Here is a 14212-nt window from a genome sequence, read left to right as displayed (position 1 = left end):
TTAAATTACCTCTGCTGATTGCATTATAAACAAAAGCAATCAGAAGTTACATGGCATAAGCCACCATTAAGAAAGGGCAGTCCATTATTACTCTTTTGAAGTGACCACTACTCCCGTTTTTGACATATCATGAATGAAACTGACATGATTTACAGGTGGACATAAAACTAGGCCTAATAAAATACTAATAGATCTTCCTAAATCCATATTGGAAGTCATGACCAAATCACAGAGCATGCACCATGACTAAGTTAATCAGTTTAGCGTGAGATGCTACTTGCTTCTATCATTACTGTGGCAAAGGCAAGCCTACATGCAGAAAAGAAAACATGTATATATAAAACTACACGGAGATTTATCATATGCTGTATTTCGGAATAATGTCTGGCATGGATCGGCATGATGGGAGTGGTCAAGGATAATGAAAGAACAAGCAGCACATAGTAATTTTTGTTTTAGTCAGTTATCAGTAGCTGAAAACTAACCTGATCTCCTGATGGAAGACAGTCTGAAACATGAGTAACAACAGCCACTTCGTCCTTGTATCCTGCTGCTGTTACCACTGGACCATTAAGAGAGATAATATGCCTCTGCAATAAAATTTTGATGAAATTAGACAAAAATGGAGCACCAAGTGATACGTATCTATAGTGATGTGATGTCATGGACTGAGTCTATATGCTGATAAGTATACATCTAAACACTGTCATATACTTGTACTACATAATAGCATGTAAAAAATAGATATGCTTGAATGATAGGTCAAGGATACATTTTTAAATAGTCAAATCTACCATTTCCCATGGTCAATACAGTTTGAAATAGTTTAAACATGCTATTCCAAAGGCTTGTTTTAGTGCTACAATAGCAACAGCAAAGTCTATCATGATGTCAACTTCTTGACATTAGATTGAAATAGTACGGGCTAAGGTTGCAAATGGACTATATCAATATCCATGTCCTGTAAGATAGCCATATAGATGTTTTCTATTTTGGTTCAGATAGAGATAAATATACAGAGTGTGGATAGACAAAGATAGAGTGTGGGTGATTAAGATGGATATAGAAAACTGGACACAAATGCTGAGTATCAGATTCAAAAGTTGTACATTTCCTAGTACTATCAATTTACATAAGCCTTTTCTTTTCCACAACCTGCCATCATAAATATAGGCATCACATAAGGCTATCCACATAATGGAGAAAAGCGTTATAGTTGAACTTCTCTCTGAAGATTCAAACATAATAATTTGTTCTTCAAATTACTAACCTGCAACCCACCCTCCGTGAAGATGCGAAGAAAATTAAGATTTGTAACTGCAGCCACCCAACCAGTACCAAGGGCTACAGCCTTCACTTCCTCTGCTTCAAACCGCATTGACCACTGAAGCAATAATTCATGATCAGAATACAATAAAAAGTTTAAAAAAAACCAATAATGCATGAACATGATCAGAAATTAGCAGAAAAATAACCTCACTATTACTAGCCCAACTACCGAAAGGCCGATACATCAGAGTACTCATGTTCTTTTCTCCCTTGCATGGATTTGCAAAGATGCTCCCATTTTCATTTAGAGAAGCCATCGTGAAGCCAAAATGATCAGTCATTGAGGGAACCCTAGGACCTCTCCCAGTATCATGAAAATCAACCTGGCCACAAACAGATTAAAGTTCAATATTATGATGTAAAATAAACTATGGAGGTCCCAACTGAAAATTTGATTAAACAACTCCCGAAACAATCAAACTAACAATATTATTTAGTCACCTCTATATGGGAATATGTCTCGTTTTCAATTGTTGTTATACTTCCAAGCATATTGTAGGCAAGAAATCGCCGTTTCCCAGCCTGCACAGGAGTTGCACCCGATTGGAAAGCATCCTGCATTTTTGAACTTGAAGAGTTCCTTGAAGTGACACAGTGTTCTGTTCCAATGCCAACATTCTCCTTTCGCTTAGTAGAGCTTCTTTTACGTGATTCAATCTGACGAAGTAATCCCTCTTCTCCATCACTATTATCATCAGTGTTTTCATCTAAATGGGACTGCTTCCTAAATCTTTTCCGGCTACTCAGAAAAGATTCACCATGACCATCTTCTATATCATCATCCAAACTGTCAGACTTATGAGCATCATGATCATCTTCATCATCATCAAATAAGATAAATCCATTCTCATTCAGGCTAGGGGTACCATCTGTAGGAGATTTCATACACGTCGGAACTGGAGACTCCCACAAACTAAATTTGCCCATGGTATCAATAACCGCCAAAGAATTCCCATTTGGTTTCCAAGCTAAGCAACATATCCTATCATCAAACTTCTGTCTGTCAATATCCTGCCTCTGATCAATATCCCAGATCAAAACTTGTTTATCTAGACCAGAAGTAGCCATATACTTCCCATTGGGCGACCAAGAAAGAAAACATACAGTTTTCTCATGATCTCCCTTCAGTGTAAACAACTTCTCGGCTGTGTCTCTATCGTACATCACCACCTCATTTCTCAAACCAGGAACAGCCAGAGTTTCTCCATCAGGGCTCCAACTAAGAAGATTTAGGAGGGAGTCATCTGCTTCACAATTTGGGGCTACACCTCTCAAGGTATGAATTTGTCTTCCACTTGAGAGTTCCCAAAATATTACAGTGCCGAAACCATCAACGGATGCTAAATACTGGTTTTTTGGATCGAAAGCTAGACAAGTTACAGACCCTTTATGGCCCTTGAGGACCCTAGAGATTGAACTATCTACTGTAGCAATCAACTTGATGCCATCATCGTCACCAGCAGCAGCTAATAAGCTACCAGATTTATTAAAGGCAAGGCATCGTATCGGCAAAGTGAATCTTGTTACATTGCTCTGAAACTCTCCATCTGACATATGAAGCAGTTCAAAAAAAATTAAAACTTCGGACTGTGAACATTATTTAAAAAAACAGTCAATTACCAGTAAATGTGAACTTTTAGTTAAAAGAATTTTTCGATATTAGTCCTCTAGATATTTTGGTATTAATCCATTAACCTTTACTGTTTTCAAATTAGTTACTCAAATAGTTGAAATCGCTATTAGGTTTCCCCAACCCTATTAAGTTGTTTCAGAATTGTTACTATTAGGTCCCTGATTCTAATAAGCTGTTACAACATTAGGCCTCAAATCAGTGAAATTGCTATCATGTCCCCAAATTCTTACAAATTATTTCAAATTAACCCCTCAAATCAAGAGTAGCAGTAGTGAGATACAAGAATAGGTGGTCATAGTAGCAATTTCAATGATTTGAGGAGCTAATTTCAAAATATCTGGTATTTAAGGGGGTAATGTCAAGCAAAAGCAAATAAAAATAATCGAAAATGAGAAATTTTTAAGGATTGATCCACAACCAGCTAAGTTATTACCCTTGATTAAACATTTTTCTGAACGGACAAAAAAAACAATTTTTGAGGCATATTGAGTAAAAATTAAGGATTTGTGACCATAATCTCAGAGCTACAACAGATTTGATGTAATAAAAAATTACCTGGAAAAGTGTAGAGCTTGACAGAGTGATCGATGGATCCAGAAGCGAGAGAAGTAGAATTAGGGCTAAGAGCGAGGGCGGTGACCCCATCCTTGTGATAGCGGAGGGAGGTGGCGGCCTTCGACGGCTGCGATTGATCGTGGATGAGATGGACGGATCGGACGCGGCGGCGGGTGATCAGGCGGTGGCCGTCGCCGGACCAAAGGATCGAGCAGACCGAGGCGATGCCGTTGGTCTTGTGAGCTTCTCGAAGCTTCAGTGATCGCCCCTTCATTATTTAATTCTTGAAGTTTTGCTTCTTCTTTCTCTTTGTTTCAGTTAATTTTGAAGGTTAGGGTTTCGAGTTATTAGGGTTTGAGATTTAGGGATCTGCATTTTGGCGGGAAATGGGTTGGATTTTTTCGCTCTCTTTTGCGCTTTCGCGGGCTACGGCATCATATCTTCTGGTGTGCGTCTCGTACATTGTATAATTGTATGATTAGTATTTGGATGCGATGATGTTTTATCCCTTTCCTTTTATATTTTTGAAACTATTCCAAGTCTTATATAAGAAAAATGCTAAGGTAGCGTTTGGTTTAGGATGAGACCGGGACTAAGACTTATGTTGGAATTGGGATTAGATGAGACTAGGATTAGAAATCCTAGTATATTTGTCACACGTTCAAAGTCCTTGGGATTTTGATTCTCAAAATCCCAATCCCACATTTGGTTGCTACAATTGGGATTATAAATTCTATCCTCTATTATTTTTTCACCTCTTATTTCTAAAATTAGAGAATAAATTTTTTATATAACCCAATTATAAACAAGAAAACAATAAATGAAATTAACTATGCTAAAAATATAACAAGAGGACCTAGCTTAATGTGTCTAATTATAATATTGAGGATGATTACACAGTAACTATCAGAACGCAATCACATGTATATGTTTCAATGAACAAAAATAGAATGTGTTTAATTATACTATTGAGGATGATTACACAGTAACTATCAGAGAGCAATCACCTGTCTATTTTTCAATGAACAAAAATAGAAGCCAAAAAAATATGACATTACAATAACTAAATATTTCACAGATGCAATAGCACCAAAACCAAAAACTTAACATCACTTCTTCAATTATTTACGTAGCATAACTAAAATAAAATATTTTACATGCTTAATATCCAAATCCAAATAGCCCAATATTCACAAAAATGGTGTGCCCAAATACATCATTTACTTGTACCCCTCTATCTGCCATATACTTCCTTTATTCTCTCGACCTTCGAGGAACGGGCTTTTATAGAAGTGTAAAGAAAGAGTCACAGATCATAGCAAGCAAGTGATTACAAAAAAAATTAAATCTTAAGAAAAATGCAACAAAAATTATATTTAGCCACTTATATATTCTTTTTCTCTAACATGCCATTACTTCCAAGACAAATTTTCACGTTTTTTCGCTTATAGTTTAGCAAATTGTTGAGATTCTACAACATCCAAAAAGTTTGACTTTGCCTACATTTTTTTATGAGATAAATTAACTACACCTTTTAGAAGTAGCTAGTTTCAAATGTCCAATGCATCATGTAAAGACAAATTGAAATTTCTGATATAACTTGGGCTTAGCATGAAAGTAAGTCTTTCTATGACGACAACGATACGGAAGGAATACAAGTTTAACTATGATAGACCCATGTACATGAATGAGAATGTCAAAGTTGTTGGAAAATTTATAAAAACAAAGGTTATAGCATATAAATTAAATCCGAATTAAATAAGTAAGAAATAAGAAAATCAGGCCTGACGGGAGCAGTCGTGAATTCACTGCCCTAGAAGATTGAGAACCCGCCTATCGTCCTGACGCAGATGGTTCCCCCCTAGCGGTAAAAGCCCCCGGAAACGGCCGGCCTCTGCACTCGGGCGAGAGTGCAGAGCTTCAGCTCAGATGAAGGAAGTTACCCATAAAATAAAACTAAGATGTAGATGAAAATAATATGTAGGGGAGAGAAGAAAAACAAGAGAAATTTGTTGTATATTTTTTCTTATCATTTTGAGCTCAACATACGGATATATATATAGGGTTGGAAAAGACGTTACAAAACCCGTAATTAATTCCGTAACGTTCGTCATAAATTTTGTAACGTTCCCCATAATTATATAGCCGTTACACATATTTTTAATTGCTAATTAAAACATGTTTTATTATAAAATTTTATTACTATTCATGAAGGCAAAATTGTCTTTTCTTAACAAAATATCTAACAGTCCCCCCCAAAAGGCAATATTGACTGAAGACTCAGAAATCAATAAAGGTTGAGCGTTAAAGGCCATGCTCATAATAAACCGACTCATGAGAGTTTCTAGGGGTTAGCCCAGCCCCTTCTAACTGCGGCCATCACGGTTCCTCTCATGTAGGTAAGTCCTCAAAGGGTACTACAGCTGTTTATTTAATACCCCCCACAATACACGCGTTGGACTTATTAAGAGTAAAACTCAGCCTAGCCAGCTGTATCATAAGAGCATCGTCATCATAGAGAAGGGGTAGTAGCACAAGCTACATAGTGATATATGAATATATCTGGGTCGATGCTCCACACGAGTGTCACTAGTCCAGCTTGTTTCTACCACATTGAACCAACATTGGGACTACGTCTCCAAATAAGGGTTGGGTTGCCGCTGTCAGTGACCTCATCTATGGGCTTAACCCCATCTCCCTCGATGAATCCATAACCATACTCCTGGATAGACCCTTTGTCAAAAGGTCAGCAAGATTCTTTTCACAGACTTTACAAAGTCTAGAATCACAACTTTGCCTAGCAGGCGTTGTATTTATTTATCAAGTTCTTATTTTGTAATTAGTCCATCATATTGTTTGAAATTGACATTAGGTCATGGTCTATGATCATAAAAGATCATAGTCTATGTCTGAAGTTGTAAACACATAGTGTTTGTGCAGATTAAGATTTGACCTTAATATCTGAACATTTCAAACTAATGTAGAACTAAAATTCTGCAGTTATGCATATGCACATACATGAATGAAATTAATAATAGATACATGCAGAGCATTCAAGAGAACAATATATTTCATACTTCATAATTCATATGCATAAAATTTTTAAAAATTCTTCTATTATAAGAGGTTACAAATTGGTTGCCTACAAAGGAGACCATCCAAATTTAAATCGGTTGCCTACAAATGAGACCTTCCAAATTTAAATTGGTTGCCTACAAATGAGACATTCCAAATTTAAATTGGTTGTCTACAAATGAGACCTTCCAAATTTAAATTGGTTGTCTACAAAAGAGATCTTCCAAATTTATGTTGTCATTTTCTAGTACCTCCTCTTATACAAATAATAATAATAATAATATTTGTACATACGTGCTTTAAATTTTACAAGTGCATTATTGCATAAAACCTTGTAATTAATCATGTAACAAATGCAAGTTATCTAAAAGGACATATGAACATTTATTGCAATATCCATCATAACGCAATAAAAGAGATGAACTTTACATTTGAAGATTTGAAGTATAATCCACCATATAAAATAGAATTTTTAAAAATGCACCTCTTTGATTTGGTTCGCTCATATATTGATCATTTATCATTAGGCAATATATGATACAAGAAGCATAATTAAATAAATGCATATGAATTATTCTCATAATTCCGGTTCTCTTATTCCAAATCAAAAACTCCTAAAGTGAAAAGATTAAAGTTTTACCCGGGTAGTTAGCCAGGTAAGGATAGTAATAGAGGTTGATCAAAGATCAATTAAGTACCTCGTTCCTTGCAGAGCGCGTTACGCAACCCTTAAACCTTGCCTTAGACACCAACTAATCCAAGAAAACTTGAATCGGTTCACTCAATGAGTTTTTGTTCCTTAACAGTATATAGAAACTTTAAATTATTTCCTGCAACCATTTAAATTGCCTAGCAATTATACTGCAAACATATGTTGGATAAGGCCGAGGAGGGGTTTACCTATTGATGTTCGAACCTCATGATTTTTATGTCTTGAGAGTAAAAACCCATCTGCTGCAGACAACTGCCACAGAAGTTGCTGAACAAATTTGCATTCACTTTTACCACATTATGTACTAAGCTTATTAGATGCATAAATACACTAAAGTATGGAATTATTAATAGGAGACACCATATTATTGATAGCTTAAAGAAATAAAAGTATTAAACCATGAACAAATCCAGATATTTCAAAGCATCTATGCATCCAGAGTTTGTTCTCTTTATTCTTGTCAAAACCATGCATATGAAATTTTCAAGAATAAAAATGTGAATTGCTGCAAATTTATAGCATGTTTCAAATGCGAGCATATTCACTAGCTAGCATAAGGGGATAAGGGTAGGTTTTAGATGATTCTAACAAATATAAACTAGGCTTCTAGAAACCAATAAAGGTTCTTTGATATTCGTAACTTGCAATAATTATTGATTATAAAACAACTATAAGATAAATGTAATTAACTGTTAAATTAAACTAACAGAAATATTTAGCTACAATTTTTTAATTATTAATTTTTTTATTAAAAAAAATAACCAAAACTGTTTACATGAACAGTAACTTTTTAAATAAAATAAACAGTAGCGTTTTCAAAATAAATGAACAGTAACAGTTACATTTTTGTGAACAGTAACAATTTTTTTTAAAAAATAATTAACAGTAATTAAAGCAACTAATTACAAAATTTAATTTATTTAGGATGAATAGTAACAGTTAAATATATTTTTTTTAAACAGTTACTGTATTTTTCTGAGTGAACAGTACCAAAACTGATTTTTTTAAACAATTAATAGATAATCAAGCAATTAGCAATAATTTTTTTTAAGCAGTAATTTTTTAAATAAACAGTAAATACAAAATTACCACGATGTTTATGAACAGTAAATTTTCGGGTGAACAGTAAACTATTTGATGAACAGTGATTTTTTACATTTATTTATTTTTGGTTTTAAAAAAATTAACAACTATGAATTATCAATCTTCTAGATTGTTGGAAATTTTATAAAAACAAAGGTTATAGCATATAAATTAAATCCGAATTAAATAAGTAAGAAATAAGAAAATCAGGCCTGACGGGAGCAGTCGTGAATTCACTGCCCTAGAAGATTGAAAACCCGCCTATCGTCCTGACGTAGATGGTTCCCCCCTAGCGGTAAAAGCCCCCGAAAACGGCCGGCCTCTGCACTGGGGCGAGAGTGCAGAGCTTCAGCTCAGATGAAGGAAGTTGCCCATAAAATAAAACTAAGATGTAGATGAAAATAATATGTAGGGGAGAGAAGAAAAACAAGAGAAATTTATTGTATATTTTTTCTTATCATTTTGAGCTCTACATACGGATATATATATAGGGTTGGAAAAGACGTTACAAAACCCGTAATTAATTCCGTAACGTTCGTCATAAATTTTGTAACGTTCCCCATAATTATATAGTCGTTACACATATTTTTAATTGCTAATTAAAACATGTTTTAATTATAAAATTTTATTACTATTCATGAAGGCAAAATTGTCTTTTCTTAACAAAATATCTAACAAAAGTTCATGAACATTGAACTCATGATATGAGAAAAAGCTAAACATAACAAGCACATCAGTATCACATAGAAGTGAATTAATCGCATATTCTGGATTTGCTATTGGCCACTCATCAAATCATCATACAACTCTCTTCTGAGTTTGGCAGTCTTCCACCAAAGCCAACATCACGTCATCAATCCTACAGGAATTGCTAGTGAATGGACATTCTTTTAGAGGCTGTTTGGTTTATTTTCTAGAAACCCAAGTTTGGGAGATTATTCATGGGAAATAGGTTGTGAGACCTATTTTCATCTTTTCAAATCTATTTCATGACTTTTTAGGATGAAATTGGTTTCCTTAAATTTGGGACCCATGCCACTATTATCTTACTAGTGGATGGGTCGTGGTCCTACATACACAACATCTTTTTTTCTTCTCTCAACCAAACACAGGAAAAGAAAATCAAACACTTTCACATGGGTGTGTTGGATGTTTTGATTTCCTTTGTTTAGTTTCTCAGCCAACCAAACAACCCCTTATATGAATAAACAACTAGGATGAATGTGGCTAAGACACCTATGTGCATCTTTATCCTTTGTTATCATGACTACTGTTTATAAAAGTGAGGATGTGGGACTAACATTTTTTGGAAGAAAATATACCACATAATAAATCCAATTAGAAGAGCTTCACAAGCATGTCCACGGTGTCAAATTACATGAGGCCTAAAACAAACGTTGTTGACCAACCTAGAATTTCAAACATTTTAATTAGTAGCATTGCACTTTGCTAAGAATTGTGAACCCATATTTCTGACATGTTTATGCTACTTAAAATTTTAGCGGGACAAGACTTGATGCGAAACATGAACCTGCTCAACGACTGAATCAACTAATCTAAATAATAAATGCAAAATAATGCAAGATTTGACGCTATGGCGTGGTCAAGTCCACAAAGCTAACCTATCAAAAGTAGCACTAAAATAAGGAAAATAATGAAAATTACCACTTACAAGCTTTAGCTTCTAAGGGCATCTCCAACTCATCGCACCAAAATGGTGTAAATTTTGCACCAAAATGGTGCAAAAGTCACATCTAACAGTAATTCATCTCCAACCCATTGCACCATTTTTTGTACCAAAAAAGAATATTCTCAATATATTCTTTTTTATCTACTTTTATATAATTATTTTTTATTCCCTATACTTTTAACTATTTCAACAATTAACCCCACATATCAAATTTTATTTTTTCCACATATTTTTCAAACAAAATGATTTATTAATTTAAAAAATTAAACTAATAAAACAATAAAATATTATTTTATTAATTAAAATAACTTGATTGCTAAAATATTATATTTTTATTATTGATATTACCAAAACATTACATTTAAGAACACAATAGAAAATAAAATACAAGAAAATAATTAAACATTAACAACAATGTAAAAATTACAAATTTAATATGCACTTAACTATCTGAAATAGTGTATTCCTCCCATAAATGATTTATCAATGCATTACGAAGCGCAATATGGGCATCTTTATCCTTGATTTGTCTGTAACGTGTAATAAATTGAGTAAATCTTGTAGTTTCATCTGCTACAATATCAACTTCTGATGTTGGTGCTTCCCTCACTTCTTGAATTGGTGCATAAATATCACGTTCATCCTCGATTATCATATTGTGCATAATAATGCATGCAGTCATTATGTCATGTAATACATGTTTTTTTCAAAAACGTGCTGATCCTGCCACAATTACAAATCGTGATTGGAGGACTCCGAACGCATGTTCTACATCTTTTCTACATGCTTCCTGTTTCATGGCAAAATATTTTTTCTTCCTACCTTGTGGCTGTTGGATTGTTTGTACAATAGTAGCCCATTTAGGATATATACCATCAGCTAAATAATAACACATATTATACTCTTTTCCTTGAATAACATAGTGAGCGGGAGGAGCAATACCTTGAGCTAGATTAGAGAAAAGATTAGATGACTTCAGCATATTGATATCATTATTGATGCCTGGCATACCGAAATATATGTGCCATATCCAAAGATCATAATCTGCCACAGCTTCAAGGAAAATAGTTGGTGACCCACCACGTCCTGCGTATTGCCTAGATCATGCCGTTGGACAATTTTTCCATTTCCAATGCATACAATCAAGACTTCCTAACATTCCTGGAAAACCACGTTTTTTACCAATATAGAGTAGCCTAGCAATATCGTTAGCGTTAGGTGTTTGTAGATACCGCTCTGCGAATATTTCCACCATAGCACGATAAAATTTTGTCATACTTTCAATTGCTGTTGACTCACCTATTTTAACGTATCCGTCCGTAGCATCAGCTGGTAGACCGTATGCCAACATGCGAAAAACAGCTGTTACTTTCTGTAACGGTGATAATCCCATTCTACCAAGTCCATCACTTCGTTGTTGGAAGTAATAGTCATGATCTTTCACTGCATCAACAATACGAAGGAACAAACTTCTTGACATCCGATATCGACGACGAAACATATCTTCTCCAAAACGTGGATTATCGGCAAAGTAATCTATGACCAAATTCTGATGCGCAGTTTCTCGATCGCGATTGATCACTGCATGACCGAGAATCGAGCCACCATGGATCAGTTGGTAGTTTTGTTGATGTAAATTGTTAACGAGGATCATGTTGTTGTTGATGTACTCACAAATTACTTCTTCGGTTTCATCAATCTCTGCAATGATATTGGACAGAAAATTATCATCATCCCAAGATGAAGATGATGATAAATATGATGGACCTCCAGTATCAAAATTTATTTTTGAAGTAAGAAAAGAATGACTGAAGTATGTAGAAATGGAGAATAATAATTTTAACACAACAACGAGTAATTGTGTGGATGTACCTAATCTAGTATGCTATTTATAAAACTTTGCTTAGCTGTATACATTGAACAATGTGTAAAGTTGAGCTGGTTTCAAGAAATGCTTTTCAGCTGTTATCAATTTATCACAAAATTCAAATTTGCTTAGCTGTATACGTTGAACAATGTGTCAAGCTGACCTGATCGGGGAAAATGATTCCCACTCGTACAAAGCTTTCACATAATTCAAGGAAAGCTTAGTGTGTATATGTTGGACAATGTGTAAAGCTGACCTGATTTCAAAAAATGATTCCCACTCGTATAAAGCTTTCACACAAATCAAGGAAAGCTGAGTTGTGTATACATTGGACAATGTGTAAAGCTAACCTGATTTCAAAAAATGATTCCCACTCGTACAAAGCTTTCACACAATTAAAGCTAACCTGATTTCAAAAAATGATTCCCACTCGTACAAAGCTTTCACACAATTCAAGGAAAGCTGAGCTGTGTATACGTAAGCTTTCACACAATTCAAGGAAAGCTGAGCTGTGTATACGTTGGACAATGTGTAAAGCTGACCTGATTTGAAAAATTGATTCCCATCGACAATATTGGACAATGTGTAAAGCTGATCAGTTTGTACAAAACGATTCAATTTTAAATGTTGACCACCGACAAATTCAAATTCAAATTCAAATTCAAACAAAAAAAACAAATTTGGATTGGCTATAAATAACATTCACGAATTCTACTTCAAACCACCCAATTCGAAGTATTTCTTTAAAGTATTTCTGATCTCCAAACCAACCGCTTTTTACAAAAAAATGTTTGTTCGGTCAACTGGATACACGGTTACTGAAGATGTGCTCCTTTGTCAAGTATTCTTGGATATTTCTCAAGATCCTATTATCGGTAGAAACCAATCTCGAGATGCAGTTTGGTCTCATGTGGAGGACAAATACAATAAACTTCGAGATCAGCATTTTGAGATGCGTACGAGCCGATCAATTCGTTCTCGAATGAAAATCATAAGTAATGAAGTAAGGAAATTGAATGCGTGCTTGAGACAAGTAGAGAATCTGAATCCAAGTGGTGCTTCAGATGAAGATATAGTAAGTATTCTATTAATTATCTTATGAATTTTATTATTATTGTTGAAATACATAACTTGATGTTTACTATAATTTGCAGTTAGTTCGAGCAAATATGTTATTTATGCAAGAACCAAAGTACAAAAAAGGTTTCACACTATAATTTGCAGTTAGTTCGAGCAAATATGTTATTTATGCAAGAACCAAAGTACAAAAAAGGTTTCAAATTTGATCATGTCTGGAATATGGTTAAAAATTTCGAAAAATTTAAAGATGATGTCCCCACAGCAATACAAGTTGGTCGAAGATAATACCAAAGTGTGAACTTTGACTCGTCACAATCAGATAATCCCACTCCGAAATCTCCTATATCAACATCTCCTAGACTGTCATCATTTACTCTATCTGAACGACCTATTGGGGGGTAAAAAAGCCAAATTAAAAAGAAAAAATGATGATCATGAGTCAAGTGTAGTGGACTCCATCGAGACCTCTAACAACCGACTTATAGACAGGTTAGACAAGGCGAGCTTGGACAGGCAAGTAGCATTTGATATCGAATGAGAAAAGATAGTCATGAAAAAAGATAGAGATGAATGGAAAATTATAATGAAAGATTTGAATTCCATTGCTGATCCAAACGTGCGTGAGTACGTTCGAGCTCAACAGATTAAAATAATACAAAAAAGAAATCAACAAGAATAAGGGTCTGCTTCTAATTTTGGCAATTATTTCAATGATATTGGACACTCTGGTCCCGATCTACCAGATTATTAAGAGCTGCTTGTCCATCTTATGTAACGTCACCATGTTTAGTTTGTATTTTATGTTTTATTTTAATGAAGTTTTATATTATGTGTGTCAATTTTTATATGTTATGTATTTCAGATATATAATTTATATTTGAATTATGTATTGGGATTGCTCTTTATATTTCATGGGACTTTACTTATAATGTCTAGATTTTAATATTATAATTAATAATAATGTCTTTTAAATTTTAGAATTGTGTTTATTTTTAAAAAATAACTTATTTTGTCAAAATTATATAATTGGGGTAAAATTATAAAATTTAAATATCATTGGGGTTGTTTTATAAATTTAATAAAACAAATGGGATCAAATTATAAATACATCAAATAAGAGGTAAAAAGTAAAAAAAAAAAAACAGTAACGCGGTTGATGAATAGTGCGACGCCAAATATAGCGTCGTG

General features: G+C 34.1%; 2 protein-coding genes across 2 annotated transcripts in view; both read right to left on the bottom strand.

The window, feature by feature from the left end:
- LOC109842758 (WD repeat and HMG-box DNA-binding protein 1) overlaps positions 1-3908 on the bottom strand; it is a 6506-nt gene extending 2598 nt beyond the window's left edge. The window contains exons 1-5 of the mRNA XM_020411637.1: positions 3518-3908; positions 1771-2876; positions 1476-1652; positions 1271-1384; positions 486-590 (exon numbers count right to left, since the gene is read on the bottom strand). Of these exons, the coding sequence (XP_020267226.1) occupies positions 486-590; positions 1271-1384; positions 1476-1652; positions 1771-2876; positions 3518-3791 (1776 nt within the window). The 5' untranslated portion in view covers positions 3792-3908. The remainder of the gene's footprint in view (positions 1-485; positions 591-1270; positions 1385-1475; positions 1653-1770; positions 2877-3517) is intronic.
- On the bottom strand, positions 10784-11731 carry LOC109841676. The gene is made up of 2 exons (XM_020410625.1): positions 11260-11731; positions 10784-11163 (listed from the first exon to the last, which is right to left on the bottom strand). Exons 1-2 carry the CDS (start codon positions 11729-11731, stop codon positions 10784-10786), a joined length of 852 nt encoding a protein of 283 aa, XP_020266214.1.

This window comes from Asparagus officinalis, chromosome 5 (genome assembly GCF_001876935.1).
Source record: "Asparagus officinalis chromosome 5, Aspof.V1, whole genome shotgun sequence".
NCBI classification, from domain to species: Eukaryota; Viridiplantae; Streptophyta; class Magnoliopsida; order Asparagales; family Asparagaceae; genus Asparagus; species Asparagus officinalis.
This window is presented reverse-complemented; position numbering and strand designations above follow the sequence as displayed.

Excerpts from the sequence above, each read along its gene's own strand:
- LOC109841676 (XM_020410625.1), bottom strand. The coding sequence starts at position 11,731 with ATGATCCTCGTTAACAATTTACATCAACAAAACTACCAACTGATCCAT. Across the intron at positions 11,164-11,259 it reads TGCTAGGCTACTCTATATTG|GACGTGGTGGGTCACCAACT; the intron begins GTAAAAAACGTG and ends GGCAATACGCAG.